The 23,688-nt window shown below is 40.5% G+C and overlaps 1 protein-coding gene across 1 annotated transcript in view; it reads right to left on the reverse strand.

Moving 5' to 3' along the window:
• Positions 1 to 23,688, reverse strand: part of RPRD1A (regulation of nuclear pre-mRNA domain containing 1A) — a 54,954-nt gene continuing 31,266 nt past the window's right edge. Inside the window, exons 7-8 of the mRNA XM_040984900.1 lie at positions 3,254 to 3,449; positions 1 to 774 (exon numbers count right to left, since the gene is read on the reverse strand). Coding sequence (XP_040840834.1) covers positions 3,300 to 3,449 — 150 coding nt within the window. The 3' untranslated portion in view covers positions 1 to 774; positions 3,254 to 3,299. The remainder of the gene's footprint in view (positions 775 to 3,253; positions 3,450 to 23,688) is intronic.

The following is a 23,688-nucleotide window of genomic DNA, read 5'->3' on the forward strand; positions in this document are numbered from 1 at the left end:
AAAAGAACATAAAACTTTATTAAGAACATTTTATACTTCCATCAGATACAGTCAAAGAAAAGGGGTAAACAAACAGGGAAAGTTCATCTTCCCGTGTGCTATTCCACCTCAGAACAGACTCAGGTGTGGATGGCTGGAATTACAGTTGGCAACAAAGGCTCTGTTATAAATAAATTCCTTAAGTTACACAATGTTCCCTTTCTAAACAGAGAACTGGCTCTATGCTTTAAATGCTCTGATATATTGCAACAACTATGAAACAAGACTACATCTTTAGGACTATTTCCTAATAGAATACACAACAGTTTTGTAGATTTATGTTATTCATAGAAAGTCAGTTTGTATAATGGAAAATTCAGAAAGGACCTTCTAATTTCCCTCATTATTTTGTAACTTTGAGTTTTTTCTCTCTAAAGATTTCTCAGAACCAGTTCAAGAACTGTAACAGATGAGTTGCTCAGCCAGTGACAACTATTTAGTGTCGCTTTTTTTAAAAGTCTGCAAATCAAGGTGAACTGGTTTATCCCAGATGTAGCTGACTCTCAAAGCTTTCTTATAGAAAAATCCTGGTTCAGAGTGCATGTGTGAAGAGGGACCACGAGTGCTGCACCTGCTGAGGTTTTCCTTGGACAGGGGCAGTCTGCATCTTAAGCACATCTGACATGTTCAGCTTCCCAATTCCCCCAGAGATTCTTTTACTTACTGTAGTGATGGAAGGAGCAGAAGGAGCGCCAGAGAATCGGTTCAAATTGCCACTCCAGACAGCTCTCAGTACTGTTTGTGGAGAAAAAGAGCATGGTGTCCATTCAAACCACAGCACCTCTATTGTAGGTGCGGTAACTGTTCTTGAGGGGCCAGGCCCAATGGCACACAGATCCATGATTTGCCTCAGATACACACACAATAGAGAAAATGCTCATGATTCAGATTTTGGTATTACAGTACCCCCACCTAACCCATTTCTCAAGTAAATGCAGCCTTCCTTTTCACAACAGAAGACTGTATACTGCTAAGGCTTACCATGTTAACCATAAGGCTGAAGACAAGACTCCTAAAGCAGACTAGATTGTATTCAGTTAGAGTTAACCAAAAGCTGAGGTCTGTGCAGGGTCAGTCAAAGGATGGGAGTCAAGTTCTTGAGTACTATCACTTATCACAAATCTCATCAAGCTCTTTAAAAAAATAATGCATTTTTATCATAAATATTTAGAGCAGATACTGGCAGTAAAATCAGTACCTAAGTCAGAAGTCTGTCTTAAATGGTGAAAATATTTCAACAAACTTCTAAGATTTCAAATCTTCCCAGGAGTACACAGCTTATAAATTAGTTTTAAATGGAAAAAATATATTTCTTGAAAGGATAAATCGCCACTTCAGCAGATCATAAATAAGGTCAAGATATTAAAAATAAGTTAACATACAAATTTTTGCTTTTACCTTAACAACAACAAAAACTAACATAGTTGGTACATTTTCATTACAGGTCTAACTGGGCTTTAGAACTGCATTTGCTACCTCCCCTCTTTGCTCCATCTTTTCCATTTCCTATGCGTAGAGACAGAGGGGCACAGCACAGCAGACACCCCAGTGTTGGAGTCTGGCTGCAGCACACAATTCCACTAGAGTGATGTTACAAATGCTGCTCAAGATCTACTACTAGTGATCTACCAACTACGTTTCAAGTTAAACACATTAATGGTTCAATGGCTTAGGTTCCCAGTGAGCATTCAGTGAGTGGCTATGTCCACAGGAAACCTAATTCCTATTTGTTTATAGATGAAAATTCACCCCAAGCTCCAAAAAAATGACTAAAAACTTGGGAACGCAAGCCATATATGAATAGGAACTGCTGATATCCATCTATTTTGGAGAGGTCAAATCATTCAAAAGCACTGTGTTCAGAACAACTACTATTTAAAATCAATGTTTGCCCTCTTACGTGTAAATTCATATTAACTATAATCTCTAGTGCTGAGAAAGACACAGAGTGAAGCCATTTAGACTAGCAAGCCGTAACTGGCTTATGGAATTTAAGATGTTTTATTGACTATCTAATTTGAATCCTCTTACAATGAAAAGAAAAATATCTAATATGTAAAGCAACAAATGAAAAAGAGATGTTTACCCTAAGTCATTACTGAGTACAAATCCACAGCTTAATGTGACTTAGAACACAGGAGAGCATGCAACTGCTCTAACACCAGGGCTAGACATGAAAAATAAAAGTACATTTGTTTACAACTGCAAAGATACAAATATAAAATTTACCATATCTACCCTGTAGTGTAGCACTGCTTTATTTCCAAATACAGTCATTCAAAAACCTTAAAGAAACATTAAAAATGTTTCAAGTTAGTTTACTGAATGAACATTAATGATGAATGTGTTCTTATTAGAGCTAAAAATACTACTGTTTTTAGTTATATGGCTGAAGGAATAACAAAAGTATTATTATTTTGTTTCTTTAAATCCCCCAAGATGACATTTTTATTAAAGGAATCAGTTATATTAAAAGAGACTGATTTGACAAATAGAAATCAGTTCTAGCACTAAAGTTGTTCTCATGGTAGAATGTCAAAAACTTTAAACATTTCTAAGGTATTTTCACATTAGTCCACTCAAATTTTAAGCAGTTGAATCAAAGGAGTCTTTATTTAACACTCTCTTTATTCTACATGGGTAGCTGGAATGGAACCCCTATGTACTATTGGGGAAAAGTCCTTTAGGCTGTGCCTAACCCTCAAAGTGGCACCCATGTGCAATATTAAATTACTGACCTCTTGGAAATAAAGAGTCAAATACACGGAGAGGCACAGAATCTTTATCTGGGTTGGGGAATAGGGCAAAGAGTAAGCTGGAACATTTAGCCCCTTCTACAACAAAGTCCTTACCATACCACAGCAAAGTTCCAACCAACTCCTGATTAGTTCTTCCCCTTTAGGAATTACATGGCATACAATGATTAGATGCTGAATAAAATAAAGGAAAACAAATGAAAATATACAAACATAAACATGGAATTTCTCACAAGACCCTGACTCAAAGAAATTTACAAAAAGATCTTTTGAAAATAATCACTATTTGTAAGCTTATTAGTACACAGAAATCATCACTTTGTTTAAACTAAGTCATGTAACTTCCAATAAAATGGTAAACAAACCAACATCTTACACAAAATTACTTGCCATTTCTTTTGTTGGTGTCACTCTTTCAACAACATACAAAAATAACACTACAGGACTATCCACCTAACCTGTCTCCATCTCTTGCAAAGTCCTGGGCCCTGTAGAGACTGGTCATCAATCTTCAGTGTAGAGGTCTCCCGCAAAGGGCAGGTGCATGTGGCTGCCAGTGACATTGGGCAATCGGGACAAGTCTGGCAGGCTCTGGATCCGGGACCTGAGTTCTTTGCGCACCAGGGAAACTCTGGCTAACTTGCGTTTGTATTCCTGTTAAATCAAAACACTTTTGTTAGCTTTCACAGAGAGCCCTCTGATGATCTGTTTAACATCCAGTACTATCCTCAGCTAATGTCAAATATTAAAAACCATCCCAATTTGCATCTTACAATCAGAAGAGGAACTTTGGAAACACCTAATATTATAATTGTGAAAAACGGTACTCTTTATTTGTTGCTTAACACCCATGGAAAGACTAACATATTAATATGTTTAACCTCAGATAACTACTCCTAAGGTTTTCCAACATGCTTCATTTGAACAATAAAAGTTACTATATTTAATTTCATAATTCTTAACTGAAATTGAGCATTATTTTCAGCTTGGCTGTTGGTAACAAACAAGAAGTATTCTCAGTACCTGTGATTTGGCAAGAGATATTAACTACTTCATGTTACTTCCTATAGCAATCTAGAAATGCTGCTCACATTTGTCATTCTAAAATTACGATGGTTATGAGACCAATCACTGTATGCTAATGCATTGATAAGAAACCATTTTAAAATTTTTGATGATAGCACCTCAATATAACTTAACTGCTTTGCAATTAGTCATTTTATGAATTTCAAAAGCTAAGGTGACATTTGGCCTAGCAGGCTAGGGTGCCTACATGCATTATCTGAGCGCCTGGGTTTGAGTGCTGGCTCCACTCCCACTTCTAGTCTCCTGCTAGTGCAGACTGATGAGGAAGCAGGGGATGAAAGCAGAGCGAGATCTGCACCGAGTTCTCAGGTACTAACTCCTGCCGGATCTAGACATTTAGGGAGTGAATCAGCGAATGGATTATTATCTCTCAAATAAATAGCTAAATTTTAATAACCAAAGGTGTGCACAGCTTTACCACACCACCAAATGTCCAAGGCCAATCAAAACTCTTTTGACTTGGAGGGAACAGCCCTTCTCTGCACTGGGAATGTTTCCTTGGAACGGATGACTCCAAAACTACCAAGGGAGATAGAGATTTCTCAACTCCAAATAGTAAAAGAAACCTGTTGAAATAAATATTCTCAAGCAGCAAAGTTGGTAGGTTACAGCAGTGCCATTGGGAATGAGGTCTCCTCAACTCTGTTAACAGGAGTCACCTCACAAGCCTTTCTCCCATCCAACACCACCAGTAACTAATTTACCCTTTACTTGCCAGTGTCATCACTTCTTTCCTGTAACTTGCATCTCAGTCTCCCACAACTGTGTTTTTTCTGTTCCATGTTTATACCAAGGCTCACTTCTAGTTTAAATCCAAATGCTTCCATCTTCAGAATTACACTTCAGCTCCATGCCCAGTTTCCTATAAACCCTCCACTCTTCCCAGGCATTTTCACCCAGCCTCTCTGACATGCAATCTGCTGTTATATCATCCCTAATACATAAATACATCTTTGTCTTCCCAAAGGTAGGAACCTTCTTGTGCCACACTAAAACATTACTAAAGTGGTATGATTTACATTATTATGCAAATCATATGGATTTCTATGGAAACTGCTGCTCCAGCCTCATGCTAACTTCCTTTGATACGCTACCACTCAAGTGACTTCTGAATACAACTAGTGCAGGATTGTGGTCCTGTTTCATATTTGTAATGAAGCACTGCCTATTTCTTGCAATGTCCAGTAAAGAACTGAGTATCAACAGGTGCCCCTGTCCAGATTCCACAAAATCAGCTTTGGATTAAGTACCATCCCCTCAGTCGACCATCTGTGTCCTTTGGCAGAGACCACAAACACCTTAGGATGACCTAAGTCTCGGATACTGCCTTTGTAAAACAGGGGTACGGATTTTTTAGGATTACAGGGCTCCAATATTAATGTGGATATTTTCAAATTAAGGAGTAATGTTCTAAAATATTAGTTTCTAAATAATCTAGGGAAGGCATTTGGCATAGTGGCTACGGTGCTGTTTGGGTCCTGTGTCTCAGATCAGAGTGCCTGGTTCTAGACCTGGCGCCTCCCACCCATGTGGGAAGCCTGGAAGGAGCTCTGGCTCCTGGTTAGGCATGGTTAAGCTCTAGCTGCTGTAAGCATCTGGTGAGGGAAACAGAAGGCAAATTTAACTTCACCTGTCTTTCAAATAAAGTGGAAAACAATTTTTAGGATAATGTATTTCTTTATTATTACTGAAAAGTTAGATTTAGAGAGAGGCACATCTTCTATCCACTGGTTCACTCCCCAGGTGACCACAATAGCCAAAACTAGGGTGACCCAAAGCCAGGAGCCAGCAGCTTTTTCCAGATCTCCCACATGAGTTCAGGGTCCCAAGCACTTAGGCCATCCTCTACTGCCTTCCCAGGCCACAAGCAGGGAGCAGGATGGGAAATGGAGCAGCTGGGACACAAACCACTGCCCATATGGGATCCCGGTGCCATCACGCTAGGCCTAGATAAAGTATTTCTTAACTTACACATTTATTGTGGCTTTTTCCTTGCAGATGCTAATAATTCTATTCTCTTCCTTGCATAATTGTGAGAGAATTTCAATTGCAGAAATTTCAACCGCATTCACATGGGACCTTTAATGGCAAATTCCAAGTATCATGCCTACTGAAATGCAACACCTATGACTTTCTACTCCTTTCCTGAGACAAACATGGCAACAAAAAGGTGAATGTACCACATCATAAAGTCTCTAGTAAGTTAGTTGTGTCACTTATTACATGAAGTGGTTTGAATGTTAAATTCAGATTTTAGAATATTTTGAAAAACACTAGGCTTAGAAAAGTCACTCCCTCTTTTGATTTATGACTCCCATCTCTAGGTTTCTTTCAAGGTGTAATATGACTAGGAGTGGGATACCAACTTGGAACAGCATATTGGAGATGTATTTGAGCATGGAAAACAGTGATTGCCGCAGCATGACAAGGGCTCCAACAAACCCTACAGTTAACAACATAGATCAAGATAGCTGTGTAATATTTCAACATGACATCTCTTAGATCTCCAGATATTGTAACTATGCAAACACTCAAGGAATTTAGTATCTTTTAGTAAATGTCAATGTTAAGTATACTTAATGTGAAATTCAAATGCTCTAATTCTGGCTACCTGAAACTAGTGTATCAGTCTAAGTCATGCTTCAGTTTAAATATTTGAGAATGAAAATAAGTGGACTCCTGGATCAAAAGACTAATGTTTAAGACTAGTCACCTCCACTCAGGGATGATGTCAAGAGGCAGGCATTTGGGTTCATAATGCTTAGATTGTGGCTTGGGGGTGGGGAACAGTGAAATGGCTCAATTAGCTAAATCCTCTGCCTGCAAGCACCAGAATCCTATGTGAGCGCTGGTTTGCCTCCAGCTCTCCACTCATGGCCTCCTGAGAAGACAGTGGAGAATGGCCGAAGACTTCGGGCCCCTGGCTCCATATGTGAAGCACAGAAGCTCCTAGTTGCTGGCTCCTGGCTTTGGATTGGCTCAGCTCCAGCCATTGCAACCATCGGGCAAGTGAGCCAGTTGATGGAAGACCTTTCTCTGTAAATCTCTTTTCCAATACAAACAAATGTCTTAAAAAAAAAAAAAAAGAAAGAAAGAAAGAAAGATTGCAGCTTGAAGCGCCCTCATCCCATATAAGTGTCTGGTTTGAGTCCCAGCTCAACCTGAGATCCAGCTTCTTGCTCATATGCACCCTGGAAAGCAGCAGTGAAGACTCAAGTACCTGGGTCCTTGCCATCCACATGCGTAACCCAGCCAGCCCCTGGCTTTCTTTCCCCAGCACAACCCTAGCTGCATGCATCTGCACAAAGACTAGTAGACAGAATTTTCAAATAAAGTGAAAATGAATGAAAAAAGTGGAAGGGACATAACAGAAGTACCAAGATCACCTTTATATTACAGAGATCCTCATGCTGATGGTATAACTTTTATCATTCTGCTGTCTTTTATTTGTTCTCTGGATGAGTGCCTTTGTTCTTCCATGCATATTTCATCACATCCTTTGCCACTCAAGAATCTTATGGGGTGGGGTTCAGTGCACTAAGGTTTCACGTGCAGTGCCATCATCCCATATGGATGCCAGTTCAAGATCAGGCTGCTCCACTTCCAATCTAGCTCCCTGCAAATGTGCCTGGGAAAGCAGTGGAAGATGGCCCACATCCTGAGCCCCTGCCATTCACGTGAGAGACCCAGAGGAAATCTGTGGTTCTAGCCTCATTCCCAGTCATTGAAGCCAGGTGGATAGAAGATCTCTACTTCTCCTTCTGTCTTTAATATACATTTTCTAATTTTAATTTTATAAGGGCCAGCATTCTGACACAGTTTAGGCCGTCATTTGTAATGACAGCAAAATTAGAGCAGTGGTTCAATTTCCTGTTGCTCTGCTTCTAATCCAGCTCCTTGTCAATGTTCTTGGAAGATGGCAACTGATATCAAATAAAGTGGTCCTCTGCCACCCTCATAGGAAACCAGAACGGTGTTCCAGTCTCCTGACCTTGTCTGGCCAAACCCCATCCACTACAATCACTGAGGAAATGAACAGTGAATGCAATCTCTGCTTAACTCTTTCCAACACATACACCTTTTATCTTTCCCAAGACACTGCTTTCAAGGTAATGAATAAGTTTTCTCATGTTTAGAATCCATAGTTCACTTTGCTAGGATTTTCAACTAGTTTACATAGGAAAAAAAAGAGGGCCAGCACCATGATGTAGAAGCTTCCGACCATGACACCAGTATCCCATACGGGTGTTGGTTCATGTCCAGATTGCTCCACTTCCCATCTAGCTTCCTGCTTATGGCTTGGGAAGGCAGTAGAGGATGGCCAAAAGCATTAGGACCCTGAATCTACATGGGGGACCCAGAAGAAGTTCCTGGCTCCTGTCTGGCTCAGCTCTGGCCATTTGGGAAGTAACCCAATGGATGGAAGAGCTTTCTCTCTATATCTCCTTTCCTATGAAAATCTTTCATATAAAAATGAACAAATCTTAAAAAATTTACTCAGTACACTACCTTCCTGCAGAGTTAACAGCTTTTTGTAGAACACAATTAAGCAAACATTTCTTTTGTCCTTGCTCTTCAGCTTCTTGATCTCTATCAAGTAGCACCTTCACTACTGTTTCACTTTTGACGAGTAATTTCACTGTATGGAAGAGTCTGGGTTAGCAAGCCTTTTTTCTTTCAACAATTTTCACCACACTCTTGCTTGGCTCCTGCTGACAAGTTCTCTGTAATTCTTTTCTTTGTTCCTCTACAGGAACAGGGAACATCCCTTCTACCTCTGATTTCTTTCAAATGGTTTCCTGAACTTTGAATACAACACACCCAAGCAAAGTTTGTTCTTTGACATGTTTTTGTTATTTTATGCAGAGTGTTTTGAATTAACAGTTCTATGTCTGTTATTAACTGGAAAATTCTTGGTCATTATTATTTCAAATATTTTACTTCATTCTCCTGGTATCCCAAGCACATGTTTGTCACATCACTCCAAACTCTATACAACTGTTGGATATGGTATTTGGACTATTGAAAACACTTCTTTTCCCTTTGTGTATCAGTTACAGAAGTTTCTACTGTTACAGAAGTTTCTACTGGCCTATTTTCAAGTTTGTCAATTTTTTTCTTGGCAGTGTCTACTCCACTGAGGAGCCTATCACAGACTTTCTTCATTTGTGTTTTATTTCCAATTTCTGTATCTAGATTTCATTTTTAGCCTTTCCATTTCTTTATTTATATCACCTATCTGTTCTTGCATGGTGACTACACTTTCTCATATAGCCCTCATGACATAAAGCGTTTTAAATTGCTGATGAAATAATTCACGTCCTACTTGAGTGTGGTTCTGATGCTTGCTGTGTCTCTTTAGACTGCTCTTGCCTTTCAGCATTCCTTGTAATTTTTTCTATTGAAATCTGGACTGGTAACAGCAAATCAAGAGTCTGCAATGTGAAGTTTTATATTAACATGATTAGGAGTTGGGTTGCTTTTACTGTAGATACAGCTACCGCAAAACAAATCCACCGCTGATATTGAAGAGCCTTTTCATGTCAGGCAGTTTAAATCGGCAGAATATTCTTGTCACCTGTAATACATTCAATGGTTCTAGTTCTGTGCAAAGAATTAAACCCAATTTCTATTTTTGGATGGCTTTTGCAGCTTCTGAGGCAGATAAACTCATTTATTTTAACTCATTCCAACACTCCATTTCCCATAAATTTCCCAAGGTGCTTTGTTTCCATTTCCTTGAACCATCCTGGTCCCACCTCTGAATTAACTGTGGTAGGTAAATTAAATTTGGTATGTGGTAAGTTATATACAGAAATCTAGATGTGGAGTTTAACCAGCAGCCAATGAAATTATTCTTTCCATATTCTAAACACTTGTTCTTGTAGTTGAATAGCTGCAAGAATACCAACTACATTATCACACTGATTCATAGTTGCATAAGTTCTGAAATTTCTCCAAGGATTGTCCAGGACCTGGCCCGGTGGCCTAACAGTTAAAGTCCTTGCTTTGAACGCACGGGGATCCCAAATGGGCACTGGTTCTAATCCTGGCAGCTCCACTTCCCATCCAGCTCACTGCTTGCGGCCTGGGAAAGCAGTCGAGGACGGCCCAAAGCCTTAGGTTCCTGCACCCAAGTGGGAGACCCAGAAGAGGTTCCTGGTTCCCGGCTTCAGATCAGTGCAGCACTGGCCATTGCGGTCACTTGGGGAGTGAATCATCAGACGGAAGATCTTCCTCTCTGTCTCTCCTCTCTGTATATCTGACTTTGTAATGAAAATAAATACATCTTTAAAAAAAAAAGATTGTCCAATCATGTCCTCACTAGACTGACAGACTGACACAACTCACACAGAAATGCAGGCATTTATGCTAGAAACTTTTTGGCAGAGAAAAGGGATAATGAAAGTTCACACTGTGGTACAGTGATCCTAAAACAACAAGTCATGCATCTCACCCAGGAATGAGTTTCAGAAGCAACTTTAAGACAACTGAAGTTTTAAGCATGCTGGACTACCACTTTTCAAAGCTGTTTGCAACTCCAAAAAAAAAAAAAAAAAAAAAAAAGATTAAGAATCTTCATGCTGTCCTATTTCACAAACTGCCTTTATGATGTTTCAATGGACACATTTTCTTTAAATTTTAAAACACTGGGGGGCCCAAAACATTAGCCTAGTGGCTAAAGTCCTTGCCTGGCATGTGCCAGGATCCTATATAAGCACCAGTTCATATCCTGGCTGTTCCATTTCCATTCCAGCTCACTGCTTGTGGCCTGGGAAAGCAGTAGAGGATGGCCCAAGCCTTAATAGCATTTTTCCTTCCTGTGGTTCATATACACTTGTAAATAGTATTTCAGTATTTTCCAAATTCTCCCTAAAAATCCTGTGTTTTTTTAAAGATTTATTTTTATTATTATTTTTTTTATTGGAAAGGTGGATATACAGAGAGGAGGAGAGACAGAGAGGAAGATCTTCCGTCCGATGATTCACTCCCCAAGTGAGCGCAACGGCCGATACTATGCCGATCTGAAGCCAGGAGACTCTTCCAGGTCTCCCATGCGGGTGCAGGGTCCCAAAGCTTTGGGCCATCCTCGACTGCTTTCCCGGGCCACAGGCAGGGAGCTGGAAGGGAAGCGGGGCTGCCGGGATAGAACCGGCGCCCATATGGGATCCTGGGCATGCAAGGTGAGGACCTTAACCACTGCGCCACCGCGCCGGGCCCAAACCTGTATTTTTTAATAATGGGAAAATACATGAGGAAACAATGCTAAACACTGCACATTGCTTTTTTTTTTTTTTGCATACTGTTTTTTTTTTTAAGTTGAACTAAATTGAAGTAGTCAGAAGTGCCCATTTAATGGGATAAGTACTAGGGAAAAAGCCCAAGTGCTAAATTCAGGAATGAAGATAGAACTTGCAAAGTATTAGGTTTGAAATCCACATCCTGAAGGTTCCAAAAAAAGCAATGGCTTTCATAGAAGATAATCTGCTCAGGCCCCAATGAGTCCTAGATCCCTTAACACTTAATTCATTATTATTCCATACTCACTGAAAATGACCAAATAGTAAATATGGAACGTCTAAAAGTAATTTGAAGAAAAAGTAACTATTCCCTGATCTGTAGCAACTAATATATAGAGTAAAAAAATATAAACTGTGGGAGTAATATTATAAATTTGAGAATCATTATTATTTACTGCCTTTGTTAATATTCCTGAGAAACAATTGTGCCTTTTCCCCCTACATTCTAATTGTTCAGTCCTTTGCACTCCATACTCTAATGGAGTGTTATGCTGTGACTGAGAAGTGAACTGAAAGTATGTCATTGTAAAGATTTAAAAAAAAATAAGGAAAGGGGAATCTGGGTGGGGAACAGAGGTAGAAGGGAGGTACATATAGAAAGTTTCCCTATGCTGCTGAAACTGTATTGGGAAATACATCAACTCTATGAACTTCATATGAATAAAATGACTTTTTTTTCAATGGTGGGAAGGTTACAGGGGGAGGGGGAAAGGTAGGGGAAAGGAGGAATCTCTATACCTGCAAAAACATATCATGGGAAATTATAATGATGAAAATATAATAAAGAAAGCAAAAAAAAAAGCAACTATTAAAAAGAAAAAAGGGGAAAAATGAACAGCTATACCTATTTTTAGCTTTTATTGTTTTGTTTACAATGACATTTTTACCTCTACCTCACTGTAACTACCTCCTTCACAGTCACAGTGTCAATAAAAAAAACAATTACAACAGTGCTCTGGCAGTTAATGCCACCTAAGTGTAATCACTTAATGATTAGAAATGGCAAAATACCACCCCCTGTATAAAGGAGTTTAAAGTACACTTCAAGGCTTTAGGTTATCTCAGATACTGGTAACCTCTCACCCACTTCAAGTGTTTCCTCTCTGCTGTACTGTGCTGAGGCGGGGGCGGGGAGGTCCACTCAAGATGGCTAAAAATTCAGAGAAACTCGAACTATTAAGCTATTGAAGTCCACCCACCCCCAATTATAAACAAAGTCCAATAAATGAAGCAATGTGGTAATCATGCCAGAAAGGAATTACATTAAACTACAGAGAAAATGGAATTGAACAGGGTGAGCCAGAAGTGTCTCCCTTAACTCTCACTGGTCCACTAGCGGCTCCATTCCACCCTGAAGACAAAAAAAATCCAAAGAGAGATCTAAGTAGGAAGTTGAGGGAAAATGGGGTCAGACTCCAGGTAATGATATCAGCTACTGGTTGGGAACATAAGCACGAAAAAGGCTGTGCTGTGTATTCATTTCTTTCTTTCTCTTTAATCATCTCTCTTCACCTCCATTTTGCTCTCTGCCCCACCCTATATTTTACTGGTCAACACTTCACTCTTCCAACACTACAGAACTTCAGTGATTCTGCATTAGATAGGAACCACCTCCAACCATCAGCATTCACTTTAATGTTATGTGCCTATAATCATATACAGCTTTTTCCATGTCAAATTCTAGCTCTCAAGCATAACTTGGAAGAAAACAGACATGAAGGTGAGACAGTCAGCCTGCGATTGTACGGCATCCATCGGGTAATATGGGTGCTGTGCTCCTCGGGACCACAAGGAGAGAACTCTCCAGAGTTGAGTGCCCAGGATTTAGGGCCACTGAGCTGCTCACTGGATTTCACAAAGTAGATGGCTTGTTCGAATTGGGCTTTCAGGAAGGTGGAGCAGATCCAATTTGAACTTTTCCTGAAACAAGTTTTCCACAGATAGATTACCCTCATCCTTTCTGACCAGCACCCTGATCTCCTTCCCCACACACTGTGATAGCGTTAGATTCCTGATGTTCTGACCTGGTCTGAGAAACAAGATGCACAGAGGCTCATCTTCCTGATTCCACGGCAGGGTCCTGCATCATTGTGTATTACAGCTCCAATCTCCTGCTTCTAGGCTTCTCTTGTGGCATGAGGCATTCTGTGTAAACGTTTACATTCTTATAACAGCACATGATGAGCTGGCATGTCCTCTCTTTTTCACAGATATTATTTTTATTGGACAGGCAGATTTACAGAGAGAAAGACAGAGAAGATCTTTCTCGTAAGCTGGGTCACCCCACAAATGGCACAAAGGTCAGATCTGTGCCAATTCAAAGGTAACAAACAGGGAGCTGGATGGGAAGTGGAGCAGCTGGGACATAGGATCCTGGTACACGTAAGGTGAGGATTTAGCTACTGAGCCATTTTGCCAGACCCTATATATCTATTTCTTTAAAGAATTTTTGGTCCCTGTACTCATGTGCAAGATGGGGAAGAAGCTCCTGGCTTCAGACAGGCCCAACTCTAGCTGCTACAACCATTTGAAGAATGAACCAGTAGAGGGATCGCTCTGTCTCTAACTCTTCCTAGTAAAACAGATCTTTAAAAAGGAAAAGTCCAGGGCCCAGCACGGTGGCCTAGCAGCTAAATTCCTCACCTTGAATGTGCCGGATCCCATATGGGCACCAGCTCTAATCCTAGAAGCCTCGCTTCCCATCCAGCTCACTGCTTGCAACCTGGGAAAGCAGTCGAGGACGGACCAAAGCCTTGAGATCCTGCACCCATGTGGAAGACCCGGAAGAAGTTCCTGGCTCCTGGCTTCGGATTGGCTCAGTTCCTGACATTGCGGTCACTTGGGGAGTGAATCAGCGGACAAAAGATCTTCCTCTTTGTTTCTCCTCCTCTCTGTGTATCTGATTTTGCAATAAAAATGAATCTTTGAAAAAAAATAAAAAGTCCAAGAATGTTCTATCATTTATACAAACAAGCCAATACTAACTGCCAAAAAGATGTAAATGCAAAAAAAAAACCTCAGCTCTAAAAGTAAAGCATAATTTATTTACAGCAAAAATAAATAACAAATCTCATTTTGCTTTGTAAAGTAAAGATTTAATTTACTGGAACTTTTTAAAATATTCTTCAAATAAAAATGGAAAGACTCATAATGTGTTTGGCTATTATTACCTAAACCCAAGGATTAGGCAAAGCAATCTAAACGCAGGAGCAATCAAACTGTAAAAAATTAGCCAACAAAAAATCACGCCAATGTTTATTAAAACAAATAGTAGCTAATTAAACAATATTTACACAAACAAGTCTAAACATTCGCATGGATTTTCTAACTTCTGGAAAATTACAATTTTACAGTCATTACTGATAAACGGCTGACTCTACTCCAAATCATTTTAACAAAGCAACCTGTGCCTGGTGTGGCTCCCAGAGGCAGAGAAGTATACAAAGATCATAACAGAATAGACACAAGTGCAGAAATGTGTGCGCCAAACCTGTGAACTTAACTAGACCCTGGCACTAACATCTCCTGTCCCTGGATGCCTTCTCGTCTTGTGCTTCAAAATCTGTGAACTGGCCTTTTCTTCAATAGAGACCCACAGATGAGACTACCTCAACTTCCAGCAACAGACTAGCAAAGTTCTCCCACCAGAAGAAAGAATGAGTAGAGATGCAGCATATCACCACTATAAAAACCTCAGGAAAAACAATGAAATATCTTAAGAAAAAAGCAAGACAGTTAAGATCTTCACAATAAAAATGGCACATCAAATGTCAAGCAACACTAGGTAGACCGATGTGTTAACTATGCTTCATCAAAACTTCAATTGTGAAGGATTTAGAAAAAAATGACTAAGCCAAAAGGGAACTTTTTCTGTCTTTTAGCCTAGTTGTGGCTCATGGGCGACCAGAAGGGAAAGACACTCCTCTGACATGCTTGGGCTTGTGCTATTTTTGTAGCTCTTCATAACTTCTATATTTGTATCTTCTTATTTTGAGACATGTCTAACTCAAGTAAATTTTTAATGATAATACATGAATAGTAATGAAGCAACAAAATATGACTAAGCAGCAATAAAAAGACTTAACATTTTATAGACAAAACCAGCCCACAAGTAAACGAGAAGGGAAGAAGGAATCCACAAGAAAGAGTGCATGACACATCACAATTATTTCAAGTCATGAATTTTCATTATCACTAGTAGGATGTGGGCTTCATATCCTCTTTGTAAGGTACTCTTTGATTTCTACAAAAGAATATGTGAATTTGGATACAAGCTTCTGAATTCCTTAAACGAAATACTGTATCATGGACTCCTACCAACTGTCCAAAACATGAAGCAGACTGCTCTCCAAGCACTATCATCCTTTTACACCAAGCCTTTGAGTCTAGCTAACCCATCTAATCTTAGGCAAACTATCTGGAATCATTTCCAGTACCTAGGTTAATTAGATGACTTTCAAACCCTCCATCATCTGACTTCAACAAGTACTGTCCACATAAACCTGTATCGTCACTTCAAGTGGGGAAAAAGGATTTCATCTGATTAGGCAGAGCTACAGAGAAAGACACACAGAAACATCTTCCACCAGTTGGTTCACTCCCTAAAAGGCTCACAGCCTGGAGCTGGGCAAGATTGAAGCCTTGAGCCAACAATTCCACGTTGGTGGCAGTAACCCACGTACCTGAACCATCATCTGTTGCCTCCCAGATACGTTAGCACAAAACTGAACTGGAACTGAAAGCAGGACTCAATCGCAACAACTTGCCTTGCTGCCCTACAGCAGCCTCTCTCTCTCATTACACTGCAACTTCACAACAAACCCAACAACCAAATCTTACTGTGGGCAAACAGAGTGGATAGTTAGCCTGGCAGTGAGGGTCGTCATTCAGTATCACAGTACCTGGGTTTGACACCTGGCTCTGGCTCCTGACACTAGCTTCCTACCAGACAGCCTGTGTGAGGCAGCAGGAAGAGCTGAATTCACTGGGATTCCTGTCACTCATGTGGGAGACCTGGACTAAATTCTCAACTCCTGGATTCTGTCTTGACCACTGGAGGCATTTGGGGAGTCAATCAGAAGATGAAAGCTCTTTCAATCTTTCCTAATCTGTTTCACAAATAAATATTCTTAACATGGCAAAGGACTTGAGTACACATTTCTCTAAAGAAGATAAACAGCTAGGGCCCGGCACAGTAGCCTAGTGGCTGAAGTCCTCGCCTTGTATGCACCAGGATCCCATATGGGTGCCAGTTCCAGTTCCAGCAGACCTGCTTCCCACAAGCCTTGCTTGTGGCCTGAGAAAAGCAGTCAAGGACAGTCCAAGGCCTTAGGGACCCTGCACCCACATGGGAGAACCTGAAGAAGCTCCTGGCTCCTGGCTTTGGACTGGCTCAGTTGCAGGCACAGTGGTCACTTGGGGAGTAAACCAGCAGACGGAATATCTTCCTCTCTCTTCCTGTTTGTATATGTATATCGGACATTCCAATAAAAATAAAATATATACACATAAAGGTAAATGGTTAGTACATAAAAATGTTCAACATTTCTAATTAGGAAAATAAATAGCAAAAATCACAGTGACACTATTCTGTACCCATTAAGACAATGACCAAAAACAAAAGACAGCTAGTGTTCACAAGGATATGCACACACTAGAATGTGTATGTTCTGTAGCTGGGATTGCACCATACAATACTATGGAAACCAACACGACAGTTCTTCAAGCTTACCAAACAATTGCATTTCCGGCTATATACAGCCAGAGAACTGAAAGAATGGTTTCACAGATATCCTTTGTACACCAGCAGTATCCAGAAGGTATGAGGTGACAGCAGCCAAGCAGCCACTGATGATGACAAATACCTGCTCCTACTACAATGTTTTCCAAGAAGACACAAAATGATATCCTCCCTTTAATGGAATCTAGAATTTGCCTCGCTATAGTTTTAGATCAGTATGCAATTTCAACGACCCAGTAAATTGTAATGCCTAAAGCAATGGCTTCCAACACTTTTTGGCAAATATTTCCTCATCCCTCTACCCCTACTGACTGGACCACATGACCTTGTACCTCCTTCATAAACTGGAGAGGACTTCAACATGAATCCGACACCATGCTGAATCCTACACTATGGTGTAGCAAGTTAAGCCTCCACCTGTCAAGTTTACATACATATGGGCGATGGCTGGAGACTTGGCTGTTCCACTTCAGATCCTGCTCCCTGATAATGCACCTGGGATATCAGCAAAACATGACTCAAGATCATAGGCCCTTGTACCCACACAGGAGCTTTAGAAGCTCTGAGTTTCTGGCCTTGGCCTGGTCCACTCCTAGCCATTGTAGCTATCTGTGGAGTGAATCAGCAAATGGAAAAACTCTCAACTATGCCTTTCAAATAAATAAAAATGTACTTTTTAAAACGCCATCTCTGGGCCTGGAGCAATAGTGTAATGGTTAAAGTCCTCACCCTGAACACGCCAGGATCCCATATGGGCCCCGGTTCTAATCCCGGCAACCCCACTTCCCATCCAGCTTCCTGCTTGTGGCCTGGGAAAGCAGTTGAGGATGGCCCAAAGCCTTGGGATCCTGCACCTGTGTGGGAAACCCAGAAGAGGCTCCTGGCTTCAGACTGGCTCAGCTCCGGCCGTTGCGGCTGCTTGGGAAGTGAATCATCGGAAGATCTTCCTCTCTATACATCTGCCTTTCCAATAAAAATAAATAAATCTTTATTAAAAAAAAAAAAGCCCATGGGCCCAGCGTGGTGGCGCAAGTGGTTAAGGTCCTCACCTTGCATGCCCCAGGATCCCATATGGACGCCGGTTCTATCCCAGAAGCCCCACTTCCCTTCCAGCTCCCTGCATGTGGCCCGGGAGAGCAGTGGAGGACGGCCCAAAGCTTTGGGACCCTGCACCCGCGTGGGAGACCCAGAAGAGGCTCCTGGCTTCGGATTGGCATAGCATCGGCTGTTGCGCTCACTTAGGGAGTGAATCATCGGACAGAAGATCTTCCTCTCTGTCTCTCTTCCTCTCTGTATATCCGCCTTTCCAATAAAAAAATAATAAAAATAAATCTTTAAAAAAAAAGCCCATCTCCTTTCTGCTTTGTCATTTCTTCTAAGAATTTATGAAAAACCACAGATAAATGAAGTCAGCTGGAAAACGATTTGCAATAACATTTCCAATAGCAAGAAACGGTGAAACAAAAAAGCTAAGTTCAAGTAAACAAAACATCAGTTCTTTTAAAAAAAAAAAGTGCAATTTGGTAGTGCAACTCTATCCCTCTGCATACTGTCAAAAGTTTTTGAAAATGTGACAAAGCTTTCAGGGGAGAATCGCTGGATCTTTATCAATGGTTTCCAAAATGTCATAAATACATAGTACTTCTTTCATTTAAAAAGTTACTGCCTCACCTCGCACACTTCAGCTCTTTAGTGTCCCGAAAATGATTTTCTAATCCTATCTATTGCTAATCTTGCTCCATCCTAACACAACCAGAGTTATGATCAGGTGTTGGTCATTCCACCTCAGATCCAGCTCCTTGCTAATTCCCTTGGGAAGGCAGCTAAACATGGCCAAAGTGCCTGGGTGTCTGCACCCACGAGGAAGATCTGGGCAGTCTCCTGGCTCCTGACATGGAATGGGTACCACACCAGGCCACTGCAGCCACCCTGGGGAGTGAACCAGCAGATGGAAGCTGGGTCTCTCTCCTTTGTAACTCTGCCTTTCAAATAAATAAATATTCTGATGAATTGTAAAGTCAACTGCCTAGGACATTCAACAACCCTCCACAATGTGGTTCCAGCCTACATTTCAAATACATCTCATTCCCCAAACCTCTCAGCTGGCAACCAAACTAATCAACAGAGCAGGCTTTCCTGTACCTCAAGCACAGTGTAACTGCTGCAATACACAAGTCCATTTAGCCACATTTTTTTTTTTAGTAATTTTTATTAGAAAGGCAGATTTACATAGAGGAGGATTAACAGAAAGAACTTTCGTCTGCTGGTTTATTCCCCAAATGACCTGAATGGCTGGAGCTAAGCCAATCTGAAGCCAGGAGGTATGAGCTTCTTCCAGGTCTCCCACGTGGTGCAGGGTCCCAAGGCTTTGGGCAGTCTTCAACTACTTTCCCAAGGCACAAGCAGGGAGCTGGACGGAAAGTGGAGCAGCCAGGACAAGAACAGATGCTCGTATAGGATCCCAGAATTTGCACGGAAGATTACTAGTCAATTGAGCCTTTGTGCTGGGCCCACACAAACCCTTTCAATAAGTAATAACTACTACGATTTCCAGTTCATGAATGAGAGAACAGACCAGACCAAGTTAAATTCCACCCTTGCAGACGTAAATTCATAGTTTCACTTCTTCCATTAGGTAGCACTGTAAGAATCTGCAAATTCAGTGCTTTAAGGATAGCTAGCCTAGCTCATTTATTAGCCATCCATTTTTACAATGTTAAAGTTCCTTTTCTATTGAAGGGACAAAAAGAACAATGCAATAAAAATCTTAAAAACTTCAGAATAGTCTTCTATTTCTTACTGCAAAATTTTCACCTGGGGGTGAGTTAAACTGCTCCCAGAAATATCAGCATTCCACATGTTGGAGCCCTGGCTGATACACATCCCACCCTGCTCCCTGCTGGGTGGTTTCTGGGAAAGCAGCAGAAGATTGCCCAAGTTCTTAGGCTCCTGTACCTACAAGGGAGACCCAGATAAAGCTCCTGGCCTCAGCCTGTCTCAACCCCAAATGGAGCATCTGGGGAATGAACCTACAGATGAAGTTCTCTCTCTCCATCTTTTCTATATGAAATAATTTTTTACAATGCTTACCTACAGGCAGCAGATAATGGCTCAGGTACCACAGTCCCTTCTCCCAAATGGAAAACCAAGATGGAGTTCCTGATCTGGCCTGGCCCTGCCTTGCCTGTTGCAGGAATTTGTGACTGAACCAGTGGATAGATTTCAACCTCTCAATCTCTCTCCCACAACTCTCAACACATCTGTGCTTTTATGGGCAAGTGTTGGGTGCAATTAACATCAGAATGGCTAGGTTCATGTCCTGGACCTGCTTCCAATTCAATTTCCTGCTAATTCCACACCCTGGGAAAAAACAGGTTGACAGCTCAAGTACCTGGATCTCTGCCACTTAAGATCTGGGCTGAAATCCAGGTTTCTGGCTTCAACATGTACCAGCCCAGGTGCTCAGGTATTTGAGTAGTGAAGGAGTGGATAGAAGATCTCTGCCCCTCTGCCTTTCACATAAAATTTAAAAATCATCTAATTATTCCTTCAAAAAAGTTTTAAATACAAACAATTGTAATCTATTAATGTTACTAAGAAAAGAGTGAATGATGCTCAAGTACTTGGGTCCCCAATATCCACTTGGGAAACCCAGATGGGATCGGACTCCTGGCTTTGGCTTAGGCCTGCCTGACCCAGCTCTGACTGTTAAGGCCATTAGGCAGTAAACTAGTGTATGGAAGAATGGAAGAGCTCTCCCCTCACATCAATGTGCTATAAGTAAATAAATCTTTAAAAAAAAAAAAAAAAGCCCATAAGGCTGCGGTGTTACAGGGAGTTACAAGAGGGAGCAGGAGACTCAACTAGCAACAATCCAGGTAACACGTGTCACCCACTTAGACAAGGATGGCTGGCAGCAGTAATGAAGCACGCATGCTTCATTAGACACACAGTAAAGTCTTCCATTTACGTGACAAGTGCAACTCATGTTTATCTGCTCTCTCCTAAAACCTACTAAAATAGCAAATGCATACAGCAACAAAAACCTACAAAGTAGAAACAGCATCATAGTACGCGAAGTCAAACCATTCTGAAACATGGAAATACCTCCAAGAGGCTGGATTCAGAGCTATCAAGCTTCCCAAGACAAAAGGTTAATAAGAAGGATCAACTGGAAAATTCCTATACCAACCTATTTAAAGCATTATCTCATAAAGTCAAAAGATAGGAGATAAGAAGTTGAACAACAGATGATTTGCATGGAGGAATCCAAATCACAAAGGTAGAGCAATATTTTGAAACAAGATGCCTGCCTATTGTCCTATCAGGTAAATTTCAAGTGTGTTTCTCAAGAAAAAAAAAAAAAAGAATGGTTCAGACAGATACTACAGATACCTACACTATATTATTTGGCAACCACTGAAGATCATTAAATGTCAGATTGTTAACCAGTATCAAACCTTTAATATGAATCAGCACTCATCTTCACATATAACCACATTAGTAACTAAATATTTATTCACTATTTTCTGCGACATCAAAGAAACAGTGAATCATAGAAAAAAATTAAGTGAATTATAACGAAAATCATGACACCATAAGAAGCGCATCTGTCACAAAAGTACCTTCCATGACAGGCCCAAACTTTACTAGAAACAAGACAAAACAGGGTTCTATTTACAAGTATGCGAGTCCTGAAAAAAATGGATAAATTCACAAAAACTCTGGACAATGGCCAATCTCAAAAAACGAACAGAGATTGAATACCCCTTATCCCAAATACTAAGATCACTAACTATTCCAATTTTGCAATTTTGCTGATTTTGGAATACATGCATACACTTTGTTGGTTGAGTTCTGAAAATCCAATATCTGAAACTTTTGACAGCCTTACACTCACAAAGCTTAAAATGTTGAGGTGGTCAAGATTTAAAAAGTTCAACCTATACAAAAACATTAAAAAACTAGTAACATTTGTGGTTTTTTTTAAAAATTTATGACACTGTCTTATCAATTACTCCTAAATTTAAATCAAATAAATTATTTCAATGGACTAGGAAACAATGGTTTTCAGATTAAAGACTGAAAAATAAATTCTCCACATTCTTACCATTATGTCCTTGAATAACACCTGTAACTGGGTAAATCAAAAATTTTAAAATACCTCATTTAAAATAAAAAGCGTGAGACAAATTTGGCTTAGCAGTTAAAATATGAAAATGAAGGCCTTGCTGTGGTTCAATTGGCTAATTCTTTGCCTACAACTGCCAGCATTGCATATGAGCATTGGTTCATGTACCAGCTGTTCCACTTCCCATCCAACTCCCTGCTTACGGCCCGGTAAACCAGTGGAGGATGGCCCAAATCCTTGGAACTCTGCACCCCAATGTGAGACATGGAAAACCTCCAAGCTCTTGGCTCCTGGCTTCAGATCAACTTAGAAATGGCCATTGCAGTCTCTTGAGGAGTGAATCAGTGGATAGAAGACATTTTTGTCTCTCTGTAAATCTGTCTGTCCAATAAAAATAAACACTAAAATGAAACAAAATGTTAAAATGCCAGTGAAGACCTCTATGCCATGCTGGGAGCCAATGTTCAGTCTCCAGCCCTGCTCCCAATGCTAACTTCATGCTAAGGCCGACCCTGAGAGACGACAGTAACAGCTCATGTCACTGGGTCCCTGTCACCCATGTGGAAGCCTCGACCGAGTTCCCAGCTCTTGGCTGCAGCCCTGACCGAGGTCCCTTATGGCTTCTAGAGAGTGAAACAATGGGCAAGAATTCTTTCAACTAAATAAAAATTACAGGTTTAGAAGATGAAGCATAATGGCAAAATAAATTAAATTTAAAAATTTATAATCATTCTAATTAAAACTTTAAGCATGAATTTTTAAAAAGTAATAAAAATTTAAATCTGTACAAAGGCATGGAGACTAATGCGCCAGTAAAACAGAAAAGGGAGTACACTCCAGCATGTAAACAAGGATTAAGTACCACCTGCAAGAACATTTTACTTTCACATTCAACTAGATCCCTGTATCATTTCTAAATGTAAAACTCCAATGCATAAATAAAATTAACAAGAAAAATAAACCTACAAAAATATGCAACATTTTATAGCTGTGAATTAAGGCTGTGTTAAGTACACCAGGAGAGCTCAGAATTCATTACAGAAAAACTAATTACAGAAAATCACAGAAAAACTAAGTAATAAAATCAGGACCAAACAGAAAAGTGGTCAAAGGCTAAGGGAAAATGTAGAAGAATTAAAAAGCCTTAGTAAGTACTTTTAAGAGATAACTGAGCAAACATTAGCCTCCATAAGAAACTTTTAAAAGGGCCCAGTATGGTAGCCTAGCAGCCAAAGGTCCTTGCCTTGCACGTACTGGTATCCCATATGGGCTCCAGTTCGTACTTCAGCAGTCCTGCTTCCCATCCAGCTCCTGCATGTGGCCTGGGAAGGGAATCAAGGACAGCCCAAAACCATGGGAACCTGCACCCATGTGGGAGACCTGGAAGAGGCTCTTGGCTTCTGATCGGCGCATCTCTGGCTGCTGTGGCCACTTGGGGAGTAAAGCAGCAGATAGAATATCATCCTGTCTGTCCTCTCTGTATATCTGACTTTTATATATATATATATACATATATAAACAAACTGGCCTGAATTGTGGTGTAACAGGTAAAGCACTTGCATACAATGCTGACACCAATTTTGTGTCCCAGAGTTTTCACTTCCAGTTTAGCTTTCCACTAATGGCTTGGAAAAA

The sequence above is a fragment of the Ochotona curzoniae genome, unplaced genomic scaffold (genome assembly GCF_017591425.1).
Source record: "Ochotona curzoniae isolate NIBS_2020 unplaced genomic scaffold, NIBS_Ocur_1.0 contig_43, whole genome shotgun sequence".
Taxonomy (NCBI): domain Eukaryota; kingdom Metazoa; phylum Chordata; class Mammalia; order Lagomorpha; family Ochotonidae; genus Ochotona; species Ochotona curzoniae.